General features: G+C 35.7%; 1 protein-coding gene across 7 annotated transcripts in view; it reads right to left on the bottom strand.

The window, feature by feature from the left end:
• The window catches only part of ALMS1 (ALMS1 centrosome and basal body associated protein), a 219,032-nt gene that overhangs the window by 163,502 nt on the left and 40,526 nt on the right, over nt 1-15,004 (bottom strand). For all 7 annotated transcript variants that reach the window (XR_008289406.1, XM_053200768.1, XM_053200763.1 and 4 more), the window contains one exon: nt 12,839-12,998. Coding sequence is in view for 6 of the 7 variants with exons in the window: in XM_053200768.1 (XP_053056743.1) it covers nt 12,839-12,998 (160 nt within the window). In the remaining variant the exon portion in view is untranslated. The remainder of the gene's footprint in view (nt 1-12,838; nt 12,999-15,004) is intronic.

Below are 15,004 nucleotides of genomic sequence, written 5' to 3'. Positions count from 1 at the left end.
ACAGAGATCCACACCAATACATAATCAAAATGGTGAAAGACTGAGTATCTTGAAAGTAGCAAGAGAAAACAAATCACATACAGGTGAATGCTAACAAAATTAAGAGTTGACTTCTCATCAGAAACAACAAAGGCCGGAACACTGAAGGCATATTCAGAGTACTAAAAACAAAAAGACTGTCAACCAAGGATTCTAAACCCAAGAAACTACCTTTCAAAAGGATGAAATAAAACACTGCACAAAATGTATAAAGAACTTAAACTCAACACCCAAAAAAGCAAATAATCCAGTGAAGAACTGGGCAAAAGGCATGAACACACACTTTTCCAAAGAAAACATCCAGATGGCTAATAGACACATGAAAAAATGCTCAACATCACCCATCATCAGGCAAATACAAATCAAAACACAATGAGAAACCACCTCACACCTCAAAATGGCTAAAAGTAACAACTCAGGCAATAACAGATGTTCACGAGGATGCGGAAAAGAGGAACCCTTTTGCAATGCTGGTGGTAATGCAAACTGGTGCAACCACTCTGGAAAACAGTATGGAGGTTTCTCAAAAAATTAAAATAGAACTACCATACAACCCAGAAATTACACTACTAGATTTATCCAAAGGATACAAAAATGCTGATTCAAAGGGGCTGAATTCAAACATTGAATTCATTGAAATGCTGATTCAAACATTGGGGCACATGCACCCCAATGTTTATAGCAGCACTATTGGCAATAGCCAAAGTACAGTAAGAGCCCAAATGTCCATCAACTGATGAATGGATAAAAAAGATGTGGTATATATACACAATGGAATATTACGCAGCGATCAAAAAGAATGAAATCCAACCATCTGCAACAACATGGATGGAACTGGAGTGTATTATGCGAAGCTAAATAAGTCAGTCAGAGAAAGACAAATATATTCCACTCATATGTGGAATTTAAGAAACAAAACAGATGAACATAGGGGAAGGGAAGGAAAAATAAAGTAAGATAAAAACAGAGAGGGAGACAAACCAGAAGAGACTCTTAAATACAGAAAACAAAGGGTTGCTGGTGGGGTGTTGGGTGGGGAGATGGGCTAAATGGGTGATGGGCATTAAGGAGGGTACTTGCTGGGATGAGCATTGGGTTGTCGCATTTAAATGATGAACCACTAAATTCTATTCCTAAAACAAATACTACACTATATGTTAACTAACTTGGATTTAAATTTATTAAAAAATTTCAGTTACACAAAAACTGAGAGAATCTGTCGATAGAAACCATCATACAAGAAATACTAAAGGAATTCTTCAGGCTGAAACCTGAACAGTTACTGACACCAGACAGTAAATTAAATTTACAAAACAAAAACAATGCTAGTAAAGATAATTATGTAGGTCATTTCAAAAAGAAAACATATTTGCGTATTTCTTTTCCCTTCTTTTCTTAGCTGATTTTAAAAGCAATTTTACACAAAGCACTATGCATATAACTCTAGCATTGGGGCTGTAATATATTGAAATGTAACATATCTGACAACATCAAAAGGAGGCAGGTGGGAGCAAAGCTGGAGTGGAGTAAGGAAAGGACACTTTCCTTTGTTTAGATGATAACAAATCCACAGGAACAAATAAAGAGAATAAAAAATGGTAAATTAGGGGCACCTGGGTGGCGCAGTCGGTTAAGCGTCCGACTTCAGCCAGGTCACGATCTCGCGGTCCGGGAGTTCGAGCCCTGCGTCGGGCTCTGGGCTGATGGCTCAGAGCCTGGAGCCTGTTTCCGATTCTGTGTCTCCCTCTCTCTCTGACCCTCCCCCGTTCATGCTCTGTCTCTCTCTGTCCCAAAAATAAATAAACGTTGAAAAAAATAAAAAATTAAAAAAAAATGGTAAATTAGAAAATTAATTAATAAGCTCTATAAATACTTGCTCCCCTTCTCTAAGCTTGTTAAAAATACATAAAATTATATAAATAGGTATAACAATATAACAATGTATTCTTGTGTTTGTAACACATATAGGTGTAATATGTATAGCAATTATAGCAGAGGGAAAAGAGGGAACAGAGCTATACGAGAGTAATGTCTCTGTATCACACTACAATTAAGTTAGTAGAAATCAGGTATATATTCTAAGATAAATTTTATAAGCCCTAGAGCAACCACTAGAACATAAATTTAAAAATTAGCTAGAAAATCATTAAAGAAATTTACATGTCACACTAGAAAATATTCACTAAATGTAATAAAAAGCAGTAAAGGTGGAAAAGAACAACAAAAAGACATGAAACATGGAAAACAAAAAGTAAACCCAACAAATGCACATCTAATCTTAATCCATGACACTGAATGACACATCAAAAGGCAAAGATTGTCAGATCTAGATTTAAACACACACACACACACACACACACACACACACACACACACACACGATCCAACTACAAGCTGTTTACAAGAGATAGACTTTAGACCCAAAAATCCAAATGTACTGAAGAGATGAAAAACATCTACTGTACAAGCAGCAAGTGTAAGAACTGAAATGCCTATACTGACCTAAGACAAAATAGACCTTAAAACAAAAAATGTTACAAAAATTAAAGAAAGACCATTTATAACAACAAAAGGTCAATTCATAAGGAATGTATAACAATTATAAACATAAATGCACTTAATATCATAGTCTCAAATATATAAAGCAAATATGACAGAAAAAAATGATAAAACAGACAAACAATAATAGAGACTTCAATATCCTACTTTTGAAAATGGAGAAAACAACTAGGCAGAAGATCAACAAGGATACAGAAGACTTGAACACTATAAACTCCTGGAACTAAGAGACATGTATAGAACATACCACCTAACAATAGAAGAATGCACATCCTTCTCAAGAGTAACCATACATTCTACAGAATAACCTATACACCAAAACATAAAAACAAGCCTCAATAAAATTTAAATGAACTGAAATCATGTAAAACATGTGTTCTCCAACATAAATAGAATCAAATGAGACATTAATAACAAAAGGAAATTTACAAATATATGGAAATGAAATGAGATATTCCCAAATAACCAAGGGGTCAATGAAAACAAATTGCAATAGAAATTAAACATATTTTAGATGAATTAAAACAAAAACACAACAAACCAAAACTATGAGTAGATTGCTAAAGTTGTGCTTAGAAATTTATCAGTGTGAACACCTATATCAAAAAGAAAGATCTCAATCCATGCTCCTGGATAGGAAGAATATTGTTAAAATGTTGATACCACCCAAAGCAATCTACATATTCAATGCAATCCCTATCAAAGTAACACCAGCATTCTTCACAGCGCTAGAAGAAATAATCCTAAAATTTGTATGGAACCAGAAAAGACCCCGAATAGCCAAAGCAATCTTGAGAAAGAAAACCAAAGCAGGTGGCATCACAATCCTGGACTTCAAGCCATCCTACAAAGCTGTAATCATCAAGACAGTATGGTATTGGCACAAGAACAGACACTCAGATCAATGGAACAGAACAGAGAACCCAGAAATGGACTCACAAACATATGGCCAACTAATCTTTGACAAAGCAGGAAAGAATATCCAATGGAATAAAGACAGTCTCTTCAGCAAGTGGTGCTGGGAAAACTGGACAGTGAGATGCAGAAAAATGAACCTGCACCACTTTCTTACATCATACACAAAAATAAACTCAAAATGGATGAAAGACCTCAATGTCAGACAGGAAGCCATCAAAACCCTCGAGGAGAAAGCAGGCAAAAACCTCTTTGATCTTGGCTGCATCCAACTTCTTACTCAATACGTCTCCAGAGGCAAGGGGAACAAAAGCAAAAATGAACTACTGGGACCTCATCAAAATAAAAAGCTTCTGCACAGCAAGGGAAACAATCAGCAAAACTAAAAGGCGACCGACAGAATGGGAGAAGATATTTGCAAATGACATATCCAATAAAGGGTTAGTATCCAAAGAACTTACAAACTCAACACCCAAAAAACAAATAATCCACTGAAGAAATGAGCAAAAGACATGAATAGACACTTCTCCAAAGAAGACATCCAGACATCTTCAACTGACACATGAAAAAATGCTTAACATCACTCATCACCAGGGAAATACAAATCAAAACCACAATGAGATACCACCTCACACCTGCCAGAATGGCTAACATTAACAACTCAGGCAACAACAGATGTTGGTGAGGATGTGGAGAAAGAGGATCTCTTTTGCACTGCTGGTGGGAATGCAAGCCGGTGCAGCCACTCTGGAAAATAGTATGGAGATTCCTCAAAACACTAAAAATAGAACTACCCTACGACCCAGCAATTGCACTACTAGGCATTTTTCCACAAAATACAGGTGTGCTGTTTCAAAGGGACACATGCACCCCCATGTTTATAGCAGCACTATCAACAATAGCCAAAGTATGGAAAGAGCCCAAATGTCCATCGATGGATGAATGGATAAAGAAAATGTGGTGTGTATACACACACACACACACACACACACACACACATACACAATGGAGTATTACTCGGCAATCAAAAAGAATGAAATCTTGCCATTTGCAGCTACATGGATGGAACTAGAGGGTATTATGCTGAGCGAAATTAGACAAAGACAAATATCATATGACTTTACTCACTGAGGACTTTGAGACAAAACAGATGAACATAAGGGAAGGGAAACAAAAATAATATAAAAACAGGGAGGAGGACAAAAGAGAAGAGACTCATAAATATGGAGAACAAATTGAGGGTTACTGGAGGGGTTGTGGGAGGGGGGATGGGATAAATGGGTAAGGGGCATCAAGGAATCTACTCCTGAAATCATTGTTGCACTATATGCTAACTAATTTGGATGTAAATTTTAAAAAATAAAAAATAAAATTAAAAAAAAGAAAGATCTCAAATCAATAACCTATTCTTTTATCTTAAGAAACAGTAAAGAGCCCAAACTAAAACTGAAGTGTGAAAGGAAGGAAAAAATAAAGGCAAAAAGGAAATAAATGAAACAGAGATTTAATTTTTTTTTAATTTATTTTTGAGGCGGGGGGGGAAGGCAGAGAGAGGGAGGCATGGCATCCGAAGCAGGCTCCAGACTCTGAGCTGTCAGCACAGGGACCAACGCAGGCTCAAACCCACGAGCTGTGTGATCATGACCTGAGCTGAAGTCGGTCACTTAACCAACTGAGCCACCCAGGCGCCCCTGAAGCAGAGATTTAAAAATAGAGAAAAACAGATCAGAAAAAGTAGAGGAACAAAAGTTTATTTCCTTGAAAAGATGAACATAATTGACAAAATTTAGCTAGACTCACCAAAAAAAGAGAAAGAAAAAGAAAACTCAAATTATCAAAATCAGGAATGAAAGAAGGGATATTACTACCAATTTAACAAAATAAAAAGGAGTGACTAGGCCAGGCAGCTTCATCTAATAAAAGCTGAGTTTCATCTAATAAAAACTAATACCAACCCTTTACAAACTCTTCCAAAAACTAGAGGAGACAATGCTTCTCATCTCAACTTGTGACAGTAGTATTACCCTTGTATCAAAACCCAATTAACAACAAAAATCACAAAAAAATCTATATGCCAATACCTCTATGAATATAAACACAAAAGTCCTCAAAAAAATTACTAACAAAACAAATCCAAAAATACGTAAAAAGGATTGTATGCCATAACCAAATGGCACATATAACCAAGAATGCAAGGTTGGTTCAACATATGAAAATTAATTACCGATGCACCTTATTATTAGAATATAGGGCAAAAACCGTATGATCATCATAAAAGAAGCAGAAAAAACATTTGACAAAATCTAACACCTTTAACATGGTAAATATGCTCTAAAAACTTCAAATAAGAGGGAACTTCCTCAACCTGATAAAGAGCATCTACAGAAATCCCACAGCTAACATCATACTTAATGATGAAAGACTTCATACCTCTTCACAAAGACCAGGACAAGACAAGGATGTCTGTTCTTGCCACTTCAATGCAACATTGTACTGAAGGTTCAGAGCAATTGGGAAATGAAATATATAAAAGGCACACATGGAAAGAAAGAAGACTACATTTGCAGATGACATGGTCTTGTATATAAAGAAATCCACACACAAAACAATTAAAGATAATAAACAAATAGTTCAGCAAGATTGCAGCTATAAAATTAACATAGAAAATTCAACACTAGCAAGGAATATTCCCAAAGTGAAATTAAGAAAACAATTTTTCAATAACAACAAAAAGATTAAAATACAGAGTTAATTTAACAAAGTACAAGACTTGTACCCTGGAAACTACAAATATTGTTGAAAGAAATGAAGAAAACCTAAATCCCAGAAAGATGTCCCATATTTATAGGTCAAAGTATTTAATATAAGATGGCATAGTCCCAAATAAAGGAAAGACCACCTATGTTCACAGACCAAAAAATTTAATATTATTATGATGGCAATACTCCCAAACCAGATCTACACATTCAACACAATCTGACTCTACTACAATATGGATGAACTTTCAAAACATTATTTTAAGTAAAATAAGCCAGTCACAAAAAGACAAATACTGTATGAGTCCACTTATATGAGGTATCTAGAGTAGTCAAATTGAGAAACAAAAAGTAGAATGATAGTTGACTAACAGTGGGGGAAATGGGGAACTGCTGTTTAATACTAACAGTTTCAGTTTTACAAGTTTTGTGGATGGATGACAGTAATATTTATACAGTGTGAATATTTAACACCATGGCACTATATTCTTAAAAGTGGTTAAGATGGCAAATTTTATATTATGTGTATTTTACCACTACTACAAGTATTAATTTTTTAAAAGGAAAAAAAAACCAATACAGTGGACTTCATCAAAATTCAAAACTATATGCTGTGATTAATACCATCAAGTAAGTGAACAGACATCCCACAGAGTCGGAGGAAATTTTTGCAAATAACATATCTGATAAAGGACTTGTACCCAGAATACATAAAGAACTCTTACAACTTCATATTAAAAAAAAATAAATAACCCAGTTAAAAAGTAAGTATCTGAATAGACACTTCTCCAAAGATATACAAATGGGTAATAAACACAAGGAAAAAAATGCTCAATATCATTAACAACTAGGCAAAGGTAAATCAAAATCACAATAAGATACCACTTCATATCCACCAGAATGGCTATAATCAAAAAGACAGAAAATAACAAGTGTTGTTGAAGATGTGGAGAAATTGGAACCCTCATAATGCTAATGGCAAAGTAATATGTTGCACATTTTGGAAAACAGTTCAGCAGTTCTTTGAAATGTTAAAACACTGTTACTATAAAACCTGTAATTCCACTCCTAGATATATATCAAAGAGAAAGGAAAATATACATATACACAAAAACATGTACATGAATGTTCACAGCTGTATTGTTCACAACAGCCAAAAATGGAAAAAGACCCAAATGCCCATCGACTGATAAATGGGTGAACAAAATGTGACATTATCTATATAATTGTGTAATTAATTACTTAATAAAAAAGGAGTATCGATACATACTATTAAATGGATACATCTTGAAAACATACTCAAAAGAAGTTTCTCACAAAAGATCACATGCTGTATGATTTAATTTATATGAAAATGTCCAGAATAGACAAATTTATGGACACAGTAAATTAGTGGTTGCCTAGATTGCCTAAGGCTGAGGGAGGTGTGGAATGGGGAGTAAGTACAAACAGGTACAGGGTACCTAGAGTATAAAAATATTTTAAAATTAGAGTGTAGTGAGGATGGTTACCAGAGATGAGGTAGGGAGATCAAGCAGGGCACTTGTAATGAGCACAGGATGATATATGCAGTGTTGAATCACTATATTGTGCACCTGAAACAATACACTGTATGTTAACAAACTGGAATTTAAATAAAAACTTTAAAAAATAAATAAAAATAAAATTAGACTGTAGTGATGTTTGCACAACATAGTGAACTGGATACCTTAAATGGGTGAAATGTATTGCATATGAATTACATCTCAAAAAAGCTGTTTTTAAAAAAAGCTAATGACAGATGGTTTCAATTTCCATTCTAAACATATCATTTCTCCTTCCAAAGCTCTAGCTTAGTTGCTCTTATTATATATTTTAATAGTTTTTAAAAAAGAGAATTTTCTTGTCCAACACATAAAGAGCTTAGAAGTCACTCACATCTGCACCAGAAAAGAGCTGAACAAACTGAAAATCAAAACTCTTAAATCCATCAGAGAACTGAGTTCACAGGATAAACAACTGTTCTGAAAACCAGAGAGACAAATAAAAAGAATCAGAGAGGGAGTAATATTAAGGGAGCAGAAGGCACTGGAACCAAAAATGGGCAGGAAAAATCAAACTGCAATTAACCAACTGCTAGAGGCTAAGCATGAACTCACTTTAGAGAGAAAAACTCCTTGGGGAGGGTGTCTGGGTAGTTAGGTTAAGGTCCAACTTCAGCTCAGATCATGATCTCATGGTTCATGAGTTTAAGCAGCACATCAGGCTCTCTGCAGTCAGTGCAGAGCCCACTTCGGCCTCAGTCTCCCCCTCTCTATGCCCCTTTCCCCCCACTCTCTCTCTCAAAAAGAAGAGCAAACAATTAAACACAAAAAACAAACAAACAAACAAACAAACAAACAAAACCGAAAAAACAAAACTCCAAAGCCCAGGGAGGACTCTATATTTTCATGAGCTTTACTTCCAGGGGCCTCACAAGGTTCCCAAGATGAAGATGGGACAAAAATACCCTCATAATCTTGGCACAGGGAATGGTAAAGTAACCATTTTAGAAAAAGCCTGGAGTCCTCTGTTTTCCATAATAGAGGGATCTCAAGGGAAACTATATTATCAGAGCCTGACTGCCTAGGTTTTACCTGAGTTAAACCAACCTAGAAGAAGGGAAACACCCAACTCTAGCCCCACCCCACCCCCAAGCCTTCCTGTTTCACCTAAGGAGAGGAAAAACACTAAGAATAGCACTTGTAAAAGTAATAGCCTAGGGATATAGGCTCACTGAAAGACACCTAATCATAGGATTATTATAATGAAACCTCTCCCCTCCACGCCTTACCACTAGATCAGTAAGGCTCCTCTATAATAACAAGACATTACAAATGATAGAATGGAAGCAAGGCTCAGACTCTATTTAAGGAGTGTCAAAGGAAACCAAAAGACAACACAGGAGACAAAAAACAAAGACACCAGAGGAAATTTTACTGTCTGACAACAGTTACCGCAAACAGTAATACTGCCTAACTTTTAGTCAGTAAACTAAAGCCTCACATCTAAGGCCTATTTACCTTAGTTCTTTTCCCTAATACCTCAAGCACAGTGTTTAACAAAAAATTATAAGGCATGTTATAAGACAAAAAACAGTCTGAAGAGACTAAGCAAGCAACAGAATCTGACTCAGATATGGCAGAGATTTTGGAATTATGAGACCAGGAATTTTAAATAACTATAACTAATATGCTGAAAGCTCTAATAGAAAAAAGTGGACAAAATTCAAGAAGAGATGAGTGATATAAGCTGAGAGATGGAAACCCTAATAAAGAATCAAAAAGACATGACAGGGATGCCTGAGTGCCTCGGCAGGTTGAGCATCTGACTTCAGCTCAGGTCACGATCTCACAGTTTGTGGGTTCAAGCCCCGCATCAAGCTTTGCTCTCACAGGATAGACCTTGCTTCAGATTCTCTGTCTCTCTATCTCTCTCAAAAGTAAACATAAAAAATTATTAAAAATTGTTTAAAAAAAGAAATGACAGACATCAAAAACAGCATAACAGAAATGAAGGATGCCTTTGATGGGCTCATCAGTAGGCTGGACATGCCAAGGAACGAATCAGTGATTTTTAACAGTAGGTCAATAGAAACTTCCCAAACTGAAATGTAAAGTGGGGAGAAAAAAACACAACAACCCCAGAACAGAATGTCCTTAACAGAACTTAAGGCCAATTTCAAAGGATATAAAGGCAAAAATGAGGTGGTACCCTGAGAATGCTTTACCAAACCATGCTATAATCCGTAAAAGAGAACCCAAAAAGACATTTTTAGAAATGATTCCCTTCTCAAATCCTATAGTGGTCCTCATGTTTGAGACCAGGACAGAAATGATCTGGGACTCAGATAGTTCTGACATCACAATTATTACTGATAAAATTAGAGGATATTTGAGGCCAGTCATTTCAACTATGCTCATCACTAAAATCCCTGGTCCAAACAAAGGCCAACATTGCCAGTCTCCTGTCCCCACATTCTATTACTGCTCTATTTTCTTATCTTGGTTCCTCTCACTATTTATTCCTCCCCTCCCAATTTTTCTTCTGTGCTCTTTGAAACAATCTTTCTCAAATTTTTCATAGAACACTCTCCAACTTTCTGTCTTGAAAAAAAAAAAAAGAAAGAAAGAAACTTTATTTTCCCCTTGTTAATACTACTGCCATTTCAGCCCTCTTCCATACACCATGACTCTGGAAACAAAGAGAGATGGAAGTGGCATTTAACTACTTGTCACAATGATTTCTTTACTATTATTTTCCATATTTCTCAAATAAAAAAAAAAGAAAGAAAAGAAAACCTTCTTTTTGAGGCTTAGGCTACACACAACTTCTCTACCATCCTTCATCTATCACTTTCTTCTTGCAACTTCCAATCCCTCCCATTCATTTTTTGAAGACTTCAAGGTCCACAGATTTTCCCTAATAACCAAATCCCATATTAACCAGAAAATAATTAAACATAACTAACTAATTCAATAAGCTAGCGCCAAAATCACCTACTTTCTATCCTAGTGATTTTTATTCAGTTTCAACTATCCAATCCCAGGGCCATGCAACAGATCCAGTCAGCCTTCAAACTGATCCTCATTTAAATGTACCACCTCATGGCACAAAAACAGACACTCAGATCAATGGAACAGAATAGAAAACCCAGAAATGGACTCACAAACATATGGCCAACTAATCTTTGACAAAGCAGGAAAGAATATCCAATGGAATAAAGACAGTCTCTTCAGCAAGTGGTGCTGGGAAAACTGGACAGCGACATGCAGAAGAATGAACCTGCACCACTTTCTTACACCATACACAAAAATAAACTCAAAATGGATGAAAGACCTCAATGTCAGACAGGAAGCCATCAAAACCCTCGAGGAGAAAGCAGGCAAAAACCTCTTTGATCTTGGCTGCATCCAACTTCTTACTCTACTGCAGAGTGTACTCTACAATACTCTAATGTAGAATGTCTCTGGAGGCAAGGGGAACAAAATTCTTACTCTAATGTAGAATGTCTCCGGAGGCAAGGGGAACAAAATTCTTACTCTAATGTAGAATGTCTCCGGAGGCAAGGGGAACAAAAGCAAAAATGAACTACTGGGACCTCATCAAAATAAAAAGCTTCTGCACAGCGAAGGAAACAATCAGCAAAACTAAAAGGCAACCGACAGAACGGGAGAAGATATTTGCAAATGACATATCCGATAAATGGTTACTATCCAAAATCTATAAAGAACTTATCAAACTCAACACCCAAAAAACAAATAATCCACTGAAGAAATGAGCAAAAGACATGAATAGACACTTCTCCAAAGAAGACATCCAGACGTCTTCAACTGACACATGAAAAAATGCTCAACATCACTCATCATCAGGGAAATACATGGATGGAACTAGAGGGTATTATGCTGAGCGAAATTAGAGAAAGACAAATATCATAGGACTTCACTCATATGAGGACTTTAAGAGACAAAACAGATGAACATAAGGGAAGGGAAGCAAAAATAACATAATAATAAGGGAAGGGGGAAAAAACATAAGAGACTCTTAAACATGGAGAACAAACAGAGGATTACTGGATGGGTTGTGGGGGGGGGGGTGGGCTAAATGGGTAAAGGGCATTAAGGAATCTACGCCTGAAATCATTGTTGGACTATATGCTAACTTGGATGTAAAAAATAAATAAATAAATAAATAAATAAATAAATAAATAAATGTACCACCTCAATCTGACCAAAATTACCTATTATTCTAGCTCTTTCCATAAATATATCCACCTCATCTATTCAACTTCATAAATAAATCACTGTACCTTCTATTTTCTCCAATAACTCTTGTGGTTTTTCTTCTCTCTCTCTCCAAGCAGGCTGAAACCAAGGTGATCAACTCTTACTGATTCCCTTCCACTGCTTTCCATCTATCACATCTACCCAATCAATAAATCCCTCAACCAGGGATCAATCCTATAACTCACCTTCTGCAGTCCTTTAGCAGACAAAGATCAGAGATTCTATTAAGGCTGACAACTTTACAAAATCATCTCCCACCTCAGCTGACTTCTCAGAACTATCTGCCAATTCTTTTGCTTGCCCTTGGTCAGCTCCAACCCCTATTCACTTTAATGTAAATTCTGAACCTGCACCAAGCCACTCACCTCAAACCTCCAACCCTTCTTTACCACTTCCTGCTTCCCTCAGCAAATAATCTTGCTTTCTACCTCAAAAGTGATTTCTCAGTTTCCTCTCTACAAACTTATTTGGATCCACTCTTCTCTTGTGCTCAATTAGTTTCTTTTTTCCCTTCAAGTCACAAAAAGGAATACAGAAATAAACTGACTCTAATATCAGACTCCTCCATGTAATTCAGTTCTAAACACTGCCATAAAGAATGCAATGAAAAATCAAATGGTTCATCTAATAAAAGATCTGGGGATTTAAATACACCTATTTCAAAGTTAACATTATTGCAGGAGCTCAAAATTAAAAAATCAGCCATAGCATGATATTTTTAACAAGCTAGCCTTAAGAACACCCAATATATCCTCTTCTACATACCTGCTAAATGTTTGAGAGTCTTTTGCACAGTGTCGGGAGATACCCTCAACATTCTGAGATCTGAATAGTGATACTCCAACTCTCTGGTTAGCTCATGAGGAACAAATGGAGGCAATACAGATGAAAAAGACTGATTAATGTCCGTACTGGAATGATCTACCTATAAAAAGAGATAAAATTTTAAGACAATAACATTAATTTTAGACTTCATCTGATAAAAAAACAAACCTAATTTTCATGAAAATGAATACTAAACAGTTATGCCAGTTCCTTAAGTTCATATTCTCCACCCTCCCGAATTCATATACAAGTCATATCCTGTTTGGTCAATTCTATGAAGGCTCTACAAATTATTCTGAGGGTCTGGAAGGCTGTCTGCATAGAATATTATTACAGATAGGAAGCCTCGAAGTTTGTTCCATATCATAATATGATCACTGAAGAATTTGAACTTTGGTATATTCCTCTTGACAAGCTCAAAGATTTTTTTTTAAAGGAAACATATATTGTGAAAGGAAAGAGAAAAGGAAGGAAAACAGGAATATTTTCCAGAAATCCACAAATGTTTAGAAAAAATTAAAACATCAAAGAACTATGTCTACAATCAAATACCAAAAAACATATGTCCTCAAATTTCTTTAAACAAAAGTAATAATGAAGCAAAAATAAAGTAGAAGAAGCAGCAGTGAACAAAACTGACAATGAAATAAAGGTTAAATGCTGAAAAAGTTCTCAAAGTTTCATCAGATCCCAGCAAGTCCTTACTAGAAATTAGAAACCATCATTGGTGATGTCAGTATATAAACATACACAATTTTCCATCAAATTCACTCTCATATAAAAATAATCTACCACTTTTAGCTTTATTTTCCTAAAAATATTATTCCCTCTTTTTGACGCCCTCTCAGGAGAGTCTAAAGATGTACATAAGCATAAATTTTGTTCTATCCTCTTTTATCAAGGTTTTTTCATTGTATAATGATGAACACAGTCTTAGGAAGTTGGCAGGGTGTAAAAATATTCTACTTCATCTGCCCTGGTCTACATTTCTCTAGACCAGTGGTTCTCAGTTGTGGGAGATTTTGCCCCCACCCACCTCTCCCCAACCAAGGAACATCTGGCAAGGCCTGGAGACATTTTTCACTGTCATAACTTTGGGCGTGGGGGGGGGGGGGGCGTGCTACTGGCATCTAGTGAGCAGAAGCCAGGGATATTGCTCAGCATACTAAAATATACAGAAAAGCCCCCCACAACAAAGAATATAGTTAAAAAAAAAAAAAAAGACAATAGTAAGAGAAACTCTGCTCTAAACATAGCACAAAGTTCTTAGTTTTCAATTACCCCACTCTTAAAGGAGACTTTTTGAAGTACACCTTATTAACATACATATCACATATATGATAGAGACTGTGTGTGTGCATGTGTGTGTGTGTGTCCCCAGGCACATATATGTACTGAACAGCAGTTTTTCTATTCCAAATATAGAGCTTCCAAATATAGGAAGAAAAAATTTCTATTCCACTCTTGACTACACTAAAATTTCATTAATATTGCTCAGTCATAAAAAAAAAATGAAATCTGGCCATTTGCAACAACATGGATAGCTCTAAAAGGTATAATGCTAAGTGAAATAAGTCAGAGAAAGACCAATATCATATGATTTCACTCACGTGGAACTTACAAAACAAAACGAATGAACAAAGAAAAAAAGAGACAAACCAAGAAACAAACTCTTAACTAAAGGGAACAAACTGATGTATACCAGAGGGGAGGGGGTTAGGGGGATGGGTAAAATAGGTGAAGGGGATTAACAGTACACTTATCACAATGAGCACTGAGTAATGTATAGAATTGCTAATGTACAGAATATTATATACCTGAAACTGATATAACACTGTATGTTAACTATACTGGAATTAAACTTAAGTAAATAAATTTTTTAAAAATTCATTATATCAAAGCTTCAAATCATACAGATATTAGACTAGGTAATACAAAAGAAAATGTAGAATGAGAAAGATGAGAAATATTTATTTAAGAGATTAGGAGATCTCCATTACTAATTGAAAATGGGAGGAATCAGAAAGAAAAAAATCTATATTGGTTTATCTCCCAGTTTTTAATCAATAATGAAGAAAGAATCGAAGATGATGAAGAAACCAAGAA

The sequence above is a fragment of the Acinonyx jubatus genome, chromosome A3 (genome assembly GCF_027475565.1).
Source record: "Acinonyx jubatus isolate Ajub_Pintada_27869175 chromosome A3, VMU_Ajub_asm_v1.0, whole genome shotgun sequence".
In the NCBI taxonomy this organism is placed as follows: Eukaryota; Metazoa; Chordata; class Mammalia; order Carnivora; family Felidae; genus Acinonyx; species Acinonyx jubatus.
The sequence above is the reverse complement of the archived record's forward strand: the minus strand, read 5'-3'. Positions and strand labels throughout refer to the sequence as shown.